This window comes from Ylistrum balloti, unplaced genomic scaffold, assembly GCF_031769215.1.
Source record: "Ylistrum balloti isolate Yb309-2 unplaced genomic scaffold, AGI_CSIRO_Ybal_v1 Utg369636, whole genome shotgun sequence".
NCBI classification, from domain to species: domain Eukaryota; kingdom Metazoa; phylum Mollusca; class Bivalvia; order Pectinida; family Pectinidae; genus Ylistrum; species Ylistrum balloti.
In genome coordinates, this window is record NW_026781899.1 from 1,354,782 (window position 1) to 1,370,517 (window position 15,736).

Below are 15,736 nucleotides of genomic sequence, written 5' to 3' on the forward strand. Positions count from 1 at the left end.
TAATATTTTTCGTCTTAATTACGTCAGTTTAGTTTTTAATAGTGTGAAATTTTTCTTTTTACTTTATTTTTGTTAATAATTACATTTTAATAATATATTTCGTGAAACCATATGTTCAAAAATATCCAGAAATAACATATTTGTTTGTATAAGACATATATTTCTTTGTTTTTTTTAAAATTTCACATGACCAAACCACAATAATTTGTCTATGAATGCATTAAAATAGTTGAGATTAACTTAAAGAAAAACGAAAAACCATCATCCATTATCAAGCTTTCACATTTAATGTAACATATTATATTTTTAGAATTTACCCGAGTGTTTTACAACATCAATATCTCTAGCTGGTGAAAAGAGTCCGTTTTGAGATCTCAGTATTTTGTCAGGACCGCCAGTGGAGAGGTTTTCCGGCCCTTGTATCCTTGACGTGGAACACATGATTCCTGCCTTTGACGCTGTATGGGACGTAAGTGAATAAGGGTAGGAGAGCGTCGTGTGACTAAAGGACAAAGGGTACGCCCCAAATGCTGCAAATCTACCAGAGCTCAGAGAGTTTTTCGAGGATGGGAGGTAGAAAAATCCAGGACCACCATGCGGTTGGGAGATTGGTTTGGTTATCCGCGGTTCGGATTTAGAAGTGTCACTAGCACTGCTTGTTGAAGAGTTGAGGAATTCTGACACAGACCAAATTTTGGGTCTCGTTTGAGTCTCAGAATCGTTGTCTGATGGGATTGTCTCCGATCTACATTCTGAACCCCTAGGAAGTGTTGGGGATGCCAACTCACTACACCGGGAATCTCCACCTATACTCGGGGCTTGAGAATCATCGTCACTATCGTCTGCGCGCGCACTCTCCCGTCGAGCTGGTGTTCGGACGGGATCTAAATCCTCAATGTCTTTAAAACTCAAATTTGAATCATCATCGCAGTCATCATCCACGTTGATCATTCTTTCTTTAATTTGTGGTTTCCCTTGTTCCGACTCTGCAGTAGAAAATAATTTGTGAAATTAGATATTGTATTTGTAGTGATTACCATCAAGAATGACTTACATCAGGTAATAGTTTATAACATAAACCCTTAAATCCACATTGGTAATTACGTTCAGTAATAACATGTGTCCATTCATTGAATACATCCTGATTTTGTTAAATTTTTTATAATATCGAAGTTTTATAGCTTCAGTTCTGTGCATTTCTTTCGATGATCATTTTGTTTTCATTATTTTCTATTCATGAAGACATCGTGGTTTGATTTTCACTCCTTTGTTACATAATAGTCTATTCTATTTCAACTTTTTGATACATCCTTGCTTATTAGGTAATTTCTTTACCATATTTCGTTTCATTATCATCAATTATATATATATTATATTGATCATTGAAATTTGACAATTTTCCCCTATATTTCAATGTTCGGCCTATAACTAGACGCACCGGAGATTTTCTCATCATTCATTAAAAAGTAAATTATTTAAGTCCTTTCCTATATAACGGTCAATGATTTTATTCTGCACTACAAAGATATGTGTCTGTTTAGCATAATTTATCCAATTAAAATTTTACCTATGTCAGGTTTTATTATTGTCAGTTTTTACTGATTAAAGGAAACTATTCTTAACCCTTCCATAATTGCGGATAATAAAATTTTCAATGCTTGACGATATCTTGATTTTTACTGTCCATTTATTACTATAACGTGGTTGTTCTATTTAATTTTGAATATTTCCTAATTGATAACTTGTTGGCTATGGATTATATTCCGGTATATAAAAACATCTGTTTAATTGGATCCATGTTATACTGAAGTGTGCAATTTGCTTAGAGAAATCTTACCATGCATAGACTATTTCTTACTTCATCACCATTAATATATCACCCAAAAAGGGACCATTTCAAGAATGATTAAAATTATGGAACGCGCAATTAGTTAAAAAGAAAAAAAAACTGAATTTGCTTGCTTATGTTAGAAATGTTAGCAAAAAGAGACGATATGTGTATTTTATTAATTCATTCTGCATTTTAAAATATCTCGAAATTGAGAATATTTCTTTGTTTTGAAATGTTTAATCAGCCGAGTTCTTCTTTGTACCAAATAATTTGTAATTCGAAGTAGGGAAATTAAATGTTTTGTGTGTCTTTGATAATGAGATCTTTTGAAAATCAACGTCTTTTTTTTTAATAATTTATCAAATTGTTGTTTTGGTTCCCAATGTCAATTGATTGTTAATAAATCATAAGATAATTGTTTAATAGCAGGTTCAGTCGCCAACCCGTGTCATTTTGTTCATGAATTGAGGAATAGCATGGGATCAAGGACTCGTGTTCATTACAATAAATCGTGTACACTTCCTATGTATAAACGAAAGTGACGTCGAAATTGAAATGAAAATTGAGAAACAAAAACATTGTGTTGGAGGGAATTGATTACAGCTTAATGTCGATCTTATATGGAGTAAATTACCGGTCCCTGGCAATAGGAGACGGACTGAACGCCGTGCGAGGGATGTCGGCAGGCATATTATTAGCAGTGTCTTCCCCACGGTAAACACTATCAACCGTCAGGCATAAAAAGTGCATTACCCGATTCAATTAAAGCCAAAGATATCATCTACGATTGATTGGAATTATGTTAAGTGGAAATGCGAGGAAGTATGAAAGAGAGAGCTCTAACACGGCAGTGGATGTAAAACAGATTGTAAAAACCCAATATTATCAGCACTATTCACCGCTGTATTGTAAACATTTAATTTTGATGAGGCAAAATCATCCCTTTAGAAAACAATTGTACGTCAGGTCATTGATACAACGGTCGTAACATTAATTTAATACCAAAAGCTGTATTAATTTATCACTCGGATAATTATTGAGCTATTTGGTACAATCACGGCCAGGCTGAGCTGGGAAACACTGGTACTCTAGTGTCCGTCACACAAAGCTCTGTTTGAATATAAAACAGAAAGCCCATCCTCGGATCGTCTTTCATTTACACGACAATTCTTTATGTCGTTGTTGTGCATACAAGAGAAATTGATTGCAGTACTGTTTGCTAGTTTATCACAATAAAATTTCATCTAAAGTGATAAGTAATCCTTTGTTTGTCAATAGCTTTGTTAAAACATATCTCCCTACTCCACAGCTGGTTTACAGTGTCCTCTGCAAGGATCCTATTATAGGGGCTAATGTAGAAAACTATGAAACTCAATTCCTTAATTAAATGCGCTGTATTTGATATTACTAAGCAAATTTGTCCCATAAATGAAAAGTTTTCGTCAAATAATTGTGAAGTTTATCACCGGTTCTACAGAATATAAACAATACTACCATCTGTTTTTATCGAAAGATATTGTTTCTTATTATTTATAGTTCGAATTATTTTTTGTGAAACCTATTCCAGAGAATGAGTATGTACAAGTTTAAACACCTTGATAGAGATTATTTTTTTCTTTATGTAAGAGGAGGCAGAAATAGATTAATACGTTCTATGCGTCATTATGGCATTTATCATAGATGTATGACAGCAAACATGCAGCTTACTAGTGAATAATTTTGATATTTACCTCTTAAATGTGTATCAAATATAAAAGCATGTTATATTCAAGGGATATGTGTATTTGAATTTGAAAGAAAAACATGAGAGGAAATATCAACATGTTAGCAATTCAAACTCAAACTTGATACAAATTAGGACAAAATCTGAAAATTAACTATAAAGAAAATTCCGACGTGTCAACAGTACAGAATTCAAGCTCAACGTCGATGAAACAAAGACAAAATATGAACAATTTACTTGGAAACTTTCGAAAAAATGTTAACTTCGAATAGGACAATATAAACGATAGACTGTATCAGAGAATATTTTCTTCTTTTCCAAGGTGCAATATCTCAGTATCGTCTTAAAGGTGTTATCTTAAAAGACAATATTTCAAAATTTGATCAGTCTTGAATTCTTTTTATATATATTATTTTGTGATCAAAAAGTATTTTTATCATGGTGTTGAAATAAAACAAATACGTTTTTTTTAAACTCTCTAAATTTTCATTATTATTATTATTATTATGATTATTATTATTTTATACGATCAATGACACTAAATCTTGCAACTGGATGAATCACTGAAAATACCCAGTCGAGTGAAAATCTATTGTGTATCAAATCTCTCTCGTTATCAGTGTACATCTTCGTATATTAGATAATCATTTCCTTTTGTATCAGATGTTACAAGAGGTAATTATAAGTTGCTAGAAATTAACGAAATTACCCAATCTCCAGCGACCTCCAAATTTCTTTCAAGATTAGCTCCATGCACGTGCATGTTTTTAAATTTGCATTACTGAATGCACGCACGTGTCACGGAAGTCGCATCTGGATAGTTTGCTCATCCTGTTTGCAAAAGGAACAACTACCATGATAGAACGCTTCCACATGTGAAACACATTTCCATAATTCTAGTTAGCGGGCAAATCTGAGCGGGAAGTGATATCAATGTAATTATTTGTAAATCACCCATAAATAAGAAAATAGCTTCACGACTTTTCGGAATCAATTATTTATTGACGAATGGCTCAGAATATTCTGTCGTGTTTTTTTTCTCGCTTTTCTGATGCTAATTTAACAATGAGGATTGATAAAATAATAGTTTTGTTAGTAGACGTTTTGCTGTCGTATGGCATACCCGATTTGACACCTCACGAACCTGTTCAGTAACAAATGGAGCGGTTGAGTAGTAAAGACTACAGCGGCCATAAGTGTCAGATGGAACAAATTGTTGTATACATTTGTGTGTAGCTAGATCTGTCACTAGAAATCATGAGATAACAACTAATTTGGAGATCCACTGCACACCAATGGGACGCGGCGATGCAGAAAATAGAAAGGTATTAAATTTGTCCGGGACTTGGAATTCTCCAGCACGCAGCGTGACACGCTTGCATACCGGAACGGGGCACATATATCTGGGGACGTGGACTTGGGTATGGCATGGTGACGCTTCTCCCCTCCTCATACAAATAACGAGAAGAACAGATGACTGACATGTCCGATAGCAAGAAGGGACTGAAACTTCACTAACTCGATCCAATGGGATTTAGAAATAATTTCCTGGCTCAAAATGATGATTAACTTAAAACAATGTAGTGAGTTCTCACGAAGTGACTATCAGGTTATCGAGACGTGTCGGGATCCTGTTCATAAGGGATATGATTCAGAGGAGTCGAATCAGCCGGCTTACAACAAATTTCACAGTCTGTCTTTTACTTAAACCATTAATCTATGACTATGACATGCAACATCGCGTTTCTGAGTTTGTAACGACCGGTTTTAATTCACTTGTGATTTTTTCGAAAAATAAGATAACATTCTTTAATCTTCAGAATCCTCAAGTTTTATCTCTAGGCAGGACATTTGGAACATCTCCTTCTACATAATGCATTGTGGAACCGAGAAACACGAATTCTAACATGTTACAAAGTAACAAATACAACAACACCAAGACATTCTTCTTTATAAAAATGAGAGAATAAAAAGATCAGCCTGACGTCAAAATTTTTCACGATAAAGAAATAACCCCTTTTATTTGTTGAATTATGTAATCTATAGTTAGTTTTTTTCTATCATTTTAGGTCATTTGTATTGAATTTTTCTCTTGTCTGGGTCTAAACACTTGTTAGTATTGTTGTTTATGGTATTGGCGCTGCTGAATGATGCGAAGTGTATGTACTGGAACTAATATCTCTAGTCCTATATAGAGAGGACGAGGAGACAGGAGGCCAAGGACCTCGCATGCCAGACAGACATACCGTCTAAACATCAACTAAAGACTAGCATCTCGTGTACTGGTATACAAAACACATGTTCCTCGGCAAATTACACAACTCTCATTTACTTAGATCTCAGCCAGACATTCTAGTCATATATCTTTTCGTAGTAGTTATCGATATACCAGGAAATAAAGAACCCTGGGTCAATTTAACCAGTTTAGCAGTATGGAAAAACGCATTCGATTTTTATTTTCGAGATAACTAAACTACTGAATTTGTATGTAGATATATGAACTAATGTTAGGATAGGAAAATACCTTTGTTTAAAAAAAAATAACGGTTAGTCTATATGTTTAAAGCATTAAATGAACATTAAATGAAAAACGTATGTTATTCTTAACATTAAAGTTACGATGTTTATTTGGAAAATAACATACAAAACAATGTTATTTATGACTGGATTCATGTGGATTCAAATTGAAACACTGATAATTTCTACTTTTATACGTTACACATACGGAAGACTGTTTTTTATGTAAACATTCACACAGGTAGACGTGTTGCGGTAATTAAACAGGTGATTGTACCTGTTGCTAAGATGATATGTGACAAGTGTGTCTTGCTAACACTTGTTCTGTGTTTAAGAGTCTGTGTTGTGTGCTGAGATGTCGTTTGTCAGGCGGACATGGTTACCTTACAGCTATAGTAATGTCAGGCTACATTTATTAATCTAACACCAAAATCTCGGCTTTATTTCTACTTTGGCCCCCAGCGTTTCTTGTTGGCCGGCTTCCTTAACGAGATATGAAAATCTATGTTTTTATGCTTTATCTAACATTAGCCTTGGGCAACTCGGGCTGTTTTTCCACTGTATTAAGGACATGATCTGACGTTTAGTTTTATCATTAGGTCTCAATTCACTTTTAAATAAGCGTATCGTGTATGGTATCTCAGGTTTGTCTCTATTTAAGTATATCTCCTCTTTTATCTGCACACACCTTTACAGAGCTCTTTCAAACTTTGACAGGCATATAGTTTACACATTGTGTTCACAATAACTAACATTGTCAGGTTTGCCCTACTGATCATAATTCTATTATGTTCTATCGATAAATTATAGAATTATTATCAATGTACACAATACCTGTGTATGATAATTTGATAGCAGTTGAATAAACTTTACCTTAATAAATCATGTGTATATATTTACGAATTAAACATAAAATACATCCTCATATATTGAAAACAGAATATCAAAACTCGTATTTAAACATAGATTATACATTTTTCATAACTATAAACATAATAATACATTTTTATAATAATTATGATTGTGTCCTATCATAAAAGTAACAGATACAATACTTATAAACAACATCATTATTTACTTTCCCTTTTTTCAATTCCCTATGAATTTAATATAATTGAATTAATGTTTCCATTACGTATCATTACAGTTGATCCAGAATGAGAAGGTATGTATATATATATATATATATATATATATATATGTATATAAAGCACTGTAGTTTATATGCATATCAGTGAGCGGGAAGGTCCCGTTATTCCTACAGACAGTCTATCACACCTTGTAGCCGAGGTATTTGGTGTGCTGATTTATTACACAATATTTACACATGATTGATATAGTGGAAAAGTTAAGACTGATGACTACTTATGAATAACTTTTCGCGTCCACTTTATACGAATACTTGTATGTTAATTAAATGTTGTTTACGTTTATATATTCTTCAAAATCAATAATTAGCAATTTATTGTCAAAATAAGTTGGCTATAAATCTTAAAAATATGCTTATTTGTGTCATGAATGTTTATCGAAATGCTTTTAGAAAGTATCAAAAAATGGTATTGTCTCGTTACATTGTGTGTATATCTCTTACATATGTACAACAAAGTATAGAGAAATTCTGTATTGTTAATTTTTTTTTCATTTCTTGAACTAGATAAAACACTAAGGCTTTACAAACACATCTCAGTTGTTACCTAGTCCTTTGATTTTGTCTTCTCCATTATAACAAAGACTTTTAGAAGATCAAAAGAAACCGAAAAGAGAAAATTTTAATACACATGAATATAATTTCAATGGATATTCTTAAGATAATTTAAAATCTGATTTGATAGCAGCTGTTTCTTTGAAATCAACATCGCAGTGAAAGTTTCCGATTAAAGTAATATCGATCGATCATCTTAATAATAGACAAACAACTTAAGAGGATATTTTTTATCTATGAATGGCTTGGCATATCGAAAGTTTTATCCATGTTGTAATATATGAAAATGTTTGAACAATATTTCATTTATTCAAAATATACAACACAGAGAAAATTCAGAAAGAAGAACGTTCATACTTATATTTATCTGTTTTTTTTTTATACAATAAACTTGCAGGTGAGTGATTTGACAGATGTGTGATACAGATTTGCCTTCATGGAAAATATTTCCATTCTAATATGTGAATTTAAATTGTGTTTCTGTGGTCAATAAATTCAGGTTATGTATTAATTTATAAAAAATCAATGTATTATGCGAGTTTTAATCCATACGATTTCATTGTAAAGAGGAGTATTTCATACGAATATTTAATGCGATCGAAACCTGTTTGCTCTCATTTAAATAAATTATACAGTACTTCCGTGAAAGTTTTGCAAAAAAAAATAATGCATAAATAGGTCTGTATACACGGAAAAAATGCTACACATCAAAACATGTTTTTATAACGTAAGATATAGAATTACAAAAAAATATATTTGCTGACAGTAATTCATTTTTAAGGTTCTCTTTGGTTTTAGTACCTGGGTATTTTAACATAGCTGGTCTTACATAACATCGAGGATATGCCATATGTATGTTGACATATATGTATATCTAGTATGTATGTTTACTATCAACTGGGGGACCTAATACACACCATGATTGATAAATATAATATAAAAAAGCATGTTTTAAAAGTTGTTGATTTACAGTGTGTATGTCATTTACTAGAGATTGCTGTTAAAGAGAACTAACCTGATGAATCTAAGTTCGGTTTTGTTCCGAGGTCTAACGGTCCCTCACTAGAACTCCCGTTGCACGACAAGTCCAAATCATCATCGTCGTCATCTTTGTTGTCACAATCATCATCGTTATCGTCGTTTTCTGTACCATCCTCTGATCTGTTACGTGGTGACCATGTCATTTTATTTTCCTTTTTAAGTCTTCTTCTTGCATTAGCGAACCACGTTGATACCTGTGTTAGTGTCATTTTTGTAATAATGGCTAACATTATTTTTTCACCTTTTGTTGGGTATGGATTTTTTCTATGTTCATATAACCAGGCCTTTAGAGTATTTGTTGTCTCACGCGTGGCATTTTTTCTTCTTGCGTTTAAATCTATACCACCATATCTGCAAGAAAAACATGAAATATTACAAATAACAAATTCCACACAGATAACACAGTGTTGATTTAATTTTGTTTACACATATCTATATATAATATTATGTATGTATATATTAATCCACCATGCCTTTTGTAAATAAATAACATTTGAATAAAATGTATGAATTTCCTATTAAAATCTCATGATTGCATATATTGTTATTTGATTACCATAGTTATTGACTAGTGTTTTGATACAAAATGGCGTGTGTATTTCAACCAGACAATACCCGTGTAATTATAAGCTACATTTAGAATCTGTCATATATTCGATGTGTGTTTGGTATCTTTAGCCAGACCTAACACCCAATAAATGGAACGTGTTTAGATTGATTTGAAGTAAATTAGTTTGCATGAATAGCTATCGCGCCCTGACTTTCACTTCCAATATTAAAGCTCTAAGCATCAGGCTTTTGATAGCCTCTCAAGACCGACCATCCGTGAGTAACGAGCGTCTAAACACGAGAATACGGTTACAGTAATAAGATCACAAATGGCCATTGCTGAATACAGAAAGTGAGAATACAAACATTCGACTAAACTGATATCAAATTGAATTTAACCACTGAAAAAACTAGCATAGAATTGTACAAACGGGAATACGAATAATGATGTATTGAAACGGAATGTGTTTTCTTCAAGGGACCGCACAAATAGTTAAACGCTACGCGATGTCTGTGTAATGGTAGCCCACCCCACTACCCCATGCCAAGGGAAGGACATTTCGGGTGCAACTCGTCGTCTTTAGGTAAAACTTACCCTGTGCCGTATGGATATACTGCCACTGCCGGATCATATGGAAAGCATGCCCCGGGCTGGGTGAGGCTTCTCCACGCCTCAGCTCCGTCTTTAGTGTCAAATGCTCCTCCGGTCTAAATATTTGTGAAAGAAAAAAATGCCAGTTTAAATACTAGGAAATAGAAGAGAGATGAGATGAAGCATGTTTTTGGTGTAGATTTCAGTGTATGTTGACAAAAATGTATCATAATTATCAAAAGTAATGTTATCGTAAAGTAGTTATAATGGTATGGTGTTTTATCAAAGAGAATTTTTTTAACCGAGTTGAATTAAATATAGAGGGTAACAAGCTATGAAGTACATTCCGGTTCACAGCACAAGGGGTAGATGGAGATATGCGTGTATATATTATCATTATCTGTCATTTGCTTAATACAAATCCTTTTTTAATATGTAATATAATATATGTTGAGGTACTAGGTCCATTTCCAACCCTTCCCGTCCCTCTGTTTCAGGGTGGTAAAGTCGTTTCAAACCAGTGTTGACAACCCGAGTACGGATGTACATGTACATGTGAGTAAGCGGGTTGGTGACACGAATTGTCTACCGCAGACATAGTTTACCCCCATTGTCATTACCTTTGTCATCTAACTCACAAGACAATCGTTCGTCAATACCGTGTCACAATACACAACTCAATGGCGGTGTGGCACTGATTTATGTCATCTAACATAGGTGATTAGGTTAAAACATAATGTTCTATCAGCTCGGTTGTTTTTTTACATACAATTTACTTAAATGATACGTTAAAGATTTGTCATTACAGATATATCCCATGATCGACATGTGATCTATTCCGGGTTTTGTTAATTTCTATTTGGTATTTTATTTTGTAAACGGTTAACCTGCCATACACACCTGATGAATCATTGTGTGTCAAAAAATGACTTAATATGTACTGTAAATAATAATAATTTTTCGTCCATATCTTATATCAAAATTATAGATGTAATCGAATAAATCTGATTTTGTATAAAATCTGTTAGCAATATAAACACAAATTGTTTTTTAATTGTATCAGATAATTTAAAAGAATGCCGAAACACAATTTTTCATTGTCAAGTAACATAAAATCATTACTATCTATAATGCATGCAGAGTTAAAAGACTCTTTACCTATAAATATGCAAGTTTATCAAATAATATTATAAATATGCAAGTTTATCAAATAATATTATAAATATGAATGTTTATTAATAATTATTATAAATATGAACGATTATCGAATTTAGGTATGTTACAAAATGTGTACATACAATAATGTAGATTTTCCTTTGTCCAGTAAATAAACAAGTGATTTAGGTATGTTTGTAAAATTAATTTAAAGGAATTGTTTTCATCAATCATCGTGAAAGTATCACTGAAAATTACTTTATATTCTTTGAATAAAACCAAAAATTTGTAAGTTTTAATAAGAACGCATTATAGTGGCGACATATGTTTTGTGTCAAAGTATATGATGATAGTATTTCAAACAAGACATAAAAAATTATAGATCAAATATATATCAAAGATAACGAGATATTAAGATATTTTTAGAACATTTCTATTGTTATCATTGATCATTTCGTATTTGTAAATGGTATTGGAATAAAAAAAAATAAAAATAATAATGTTTATTCATATCATTAAGATATCAATAAGAATAATTTAATACTTACCAATGGTGAATAGAAAGCAGAGCTCTCCGATCCCAGGGGCATATAGCCCTGGGCGGGTCCATATGGTGGACTTCCGTACACCCCGTCCGCGATACCCGGTACCCGGGAGTAGCTGAGGAGGGTAGAACTGTACTGACACGAGCATATTGTTTGACCGGTGTGTGGGTCAGTCATAATAGGGCGACCATTTTCACAACAGCCCCGGGGGCCGGCCGCAGACGATCCTGGACCCGGCATCTGGGAGAAGTGAAATGACAGGTCACATTTCTCTCACACAAGTTAATGACAATAGCACACATACTCTACGCCTTAAGAGATGCTGAAGCAAGCTCAAATATTTCTTCAACGAATACTTGGCAATTTTTCACACCAGGCTGTGTTATCATTGTCAGATTATACGTGTATACACAAACTTAAACATTATTGAAACTTTTTTGTCAAGAATACTTAAACAGCTGTGTTATACTTCAAGCAGTTACACCAATTAGACTATATAGAAAAACAAAGACCATGCTAGGCATTACTATGTATAGACGAATAGGTAATACCATTACTTATATATTGCAACTATTCTGAAACGTAAGACGAGAGAGAAAGTGTATGACGATATTACCGGTGAGGTTGAGACGGACGAAGGACCAGGAAACGGGTATGGAGCGAACTGGGGTAAGGACATGGTCCGGTGACTGGCCCTGTGTCTGTCCTCTGTCCGCAGTCAGGTCCGGAGGTCACTGATTATCCAAACGTTAAGAAAGTCCACTTTGTACCGTGCTGGTTCACACTTTTATCACTTAACGGAATCCCAAGTACATCAAGCCAACGCTACCATTTTACTGGGTTAAACACGCTACATATTCTTACATGGGACAAAAGCCTAAACATTAATACAAAATGAATTAGTTGATACTAACCATGTTGTAAACACTACCACCTACCGTCCCGACAAAGCCCTTGGCTCGACCGCGCCCGCTGATTGGCTGATGCCGGCTGATGTATGGCTCAGTTCGCGCCTAGGCTGACAGACGCCCTGCCCCTAACTGATGTCGGATATCAAATCAGACACTTGCTCCGCCTTCAATTTGTAGACACATGTGTTCCAATGAGGATAAAATGTAAACAGGCACACTACCTGGTCCACCGACACGATTACCCGACAGATAATGCCTACCTAGAGTAAGGCAAAGGACACTGGTACAAAAACCATTAAAGATCAACTTCTTTAACATTGTCCTACTGCACCTCAAACAAGCTTTTTTATATAAATTGTATATAATCAGTTTTTAGGTGACGTCTTTTTCTCGCCGTGTAAAATGGTCTTTCGATGGAATTTGAACAACAATACCTAAACAATATGTTGACGTACGGAGTATCACGTAAGCAAACCGTTCTCCAGATCTACAACAAACCCACAACAAAAATGAGCAATGAAATTAATGAGAGTTTAAAAAGGAATGCATCAAACGAATATCGTGATTAGCAAACAAATGAAATTATCACATTTCTGTTTTTTTCCTTTCTCAAGTTGTTTTATTGCACAAAAATGCAACATTCTGACTCACAAGAAACTGAAAAAGGTATTTAATTAGTATATTAGTGACAAACGTTAACTTAAACACAATGTATCATATTTTACTGGTTCATTCACCTAAATACCCATACTAATTTTACCTCTTTAGTATCTTTGGAAAAATTCATTTATGGGAAAGTATTGAATAAACATATGATATATTATGTTATTAATAGAGTGAAAATTGCTATTGAAAAATGTTTTAATTCGTTTGTTATCAAATTAAAATAATACAATTTCTTAATTTACATAGCATATATTTATGTAAGAACAGTACGTAGGAAGAAAAAAATGTCCTGATTTAAAAGAAAAATTGTAGATTAAGATATGATTTCTATCACTGCTTATGAATTAATAGTAACAGCGATTGGATCTTGCATAAATATGTTTATTCCACTGTTTACGTTAATACCACAAATACAATAGTAGTAGGGCGGCATTGTTTACAATCTCTATTGGTAAATAAACAAATGTCAAGATTTGTGAAGCACTGCTATTGTCAAATACCGTGCACATGTCGATTTACGGATGGAAATGACGTAGGAGTAATCATATTATCAATGTCAGTCACACCGTTTATAAAATGTGGAGGGCAATGATTCTACTAGCACGCCAGTTATCTAATAAATTAATAACCCTTCTGATCAATTGATTTAAAAGATACCAGACTTAGTGATTAGACTGGTATCTTCCAGATCATTTGATATCGATAAATAATCCTCAATGTGTTGTGGAGAAGTAAACGATTCTAATTCTTTTTGCAGGTCATCTCTGTATGGCAGGGTCACCCGAGACAACACAACCTGACCAATATCAAAAATATCCATCTGAGTAACAATAACCCAAGCTTTATCATCAAGATCACCTGACGCATGACGACCTGCCGAGTAACTGTTCAATAATAATCTCCGTATTTACAGCAATTACTTAAATGAGGTGATCGTTCTTCATTATCGTGCTTATTAAACACTTCAATCTAGTCGATCAGATCAGTTTTCTGTAGATTTTATCATTGACGTTAATATTTTAATACCTTATATTACAACCTATTAATTGATAGTAGTAAATAGCATTGATGTTTTGTTTCACTTTCTAAGTATTTATTTACATCATTCAGGAATAACTTGAAGCATGCCATGATGCACATTTCTTGTATGTTCGTTTCAAATCTAATATGAAATGGACATCTTTATGCACCATTTATTGCATTCATTTACATAATTGACCCGAATGCCATAAACTGCTATCTCTATATTAATAACAACATGGAATGAAAAAAAAATAAAAGGATTACAGTTTCCCTTTTGATATCCAGACACAAAAACATCATACAATTTTCATGCAAAATTACAAATCTCATAACCATGTTTACATAATTATTATTACAAACATCAAAGAGATGTGTAGCATTTGCCTTTAGATTTGCATACAATAACTGGAAAGTGATACCAAAATTATAAACAATATTTATAATGATATTTCCATCGAGACAGCCTGGAGTAAAGTTTAAGACAATCTTGATATATTTTAGTTGACGAAGAAAACATATTCTGCAGCATGTATTTTGCCTTATTGTTTATCGTATTTCAGTATACATAAATAGATTTAAATACATCACCAATCCATCTCTTGTATTGTTGTAACATTTCATGATTTTCTTCCTAACAATATAAATTAATACCTTGAAAATAATTTTTAAAAACGATTATGTGGAACACGGTAAATTTATGTTTATTTTGTTCTTTCATTAAGAAGTTAGTTAAGGAATAAACATTGAAATAATCTTTGTAATTTTCAATCACGTCACACTCTACATGAGCATTTCACAAGTACAATTAAAATTTTTAATATTCACGTGTTTCTACTCCACAGTTATGTATAAATGATGTGTCTGTGGATCAGATTCTGTATTATGGGAGGAATCTCTCTGATCGTAACTCTTCATCTATTGATTAAACCGGAGGGCTATTGAACTCAGCAAATGTAACAGATTTTATCATTTCGCTGAATCTCGACGCAAAGTTAATTATTTGTATAGCTGTGATAACGTAATTAATTTCAACATAGTTAGAGGTTAATATTGATAGTGTATTTGTTACGTGAAGTCTAGTTATAAATCCTGCACATATTTGTAAATAGAGATACCAGTTAGAGGTTAAGGTGTATATCAATATTCCATCTATTTTACATATTATATGGAATAAATTAAAATAAAATGAAAATGTACATTACATGTTAGAAAAATAAAACACTTTATTCACGGCGTGGTTCATCATCATAGTGACTCTGAATTTCATCTAAGTGATTTTGTAAACATAGAGTAAGTACATGGAACCAGGAAACACAACAACAGGATTTCTCTTACTAAACTAAAAAATATATGATATTACTGTAATAGCTAACAAAATTAATATTGATAATGCCGAAAGCCATACCAGCACATTATTACTTCGACAGATTCACTTAAAGATCAATATAATTTTTTTAACCACATGTTTAATATAATATGAG

General features: G+C 33.0%; 1 protein-coding gene across 1 annotated transcript; it reads right to left on the reverse strand.

The window, feature by feature from the left end:
* Nucleotides 1-264: 264 nt before the first annotated feature.
* Nucleotides 265-12,870, reverse strand: LOC132553156 (iroquois-class homeodomain protein IRX-6-like). Its single transcript, XM_060217381.1, has 5 exons — nucleotides 12,272-12,870; nucleotides 11,659-11,895; nucleotides 9,959-10,071; nucleotides 8,789-9,165; nucleotides 265-986 (listed from the first exon to the last, which is right to left on the reverse strand). The coding sequence occupies exons 1-5, from the start codon at nucleotides 12,332-12,334 to the stop codon at nucleotides 307-309; spliced, it is 1,470 nt and encodes a 489-aa protein (XP_060073364.1). The 5' UTR covers nucleotides 12,335-12,870; the 3' UTR covers nucleotides 265-306.
* Between the last annotated feature and the right edge of the window lie 2,866 nt (nucleotides 12,871-15,736).

Excerpts from the sequence above, each read along its gene's own strand:
- LOC132553156 (XM_060217381.1), bottom strand. The coding sequence starts at position 12,334 with ATGTCCTTACCCCAGTTCGCTCCATACCCGTTTCCTGGTCCTTCGTCC. Across the intron at positions 11,896-12,271 it reads CGTCCGTCTCAACCTCACCG|ATGCCGGGTCCAGGATCGTC; the intron begins GTAATATCGTCA and ends CACTTCTCCCAG. Across the intron at positions 10,072-11,658 it reads CTGCTTTCTATTCACCATTG|ACCGGAGGAGCATTTGACAC; the intron begins GTAAGTATTAAA and ends ACAAATATTTAG.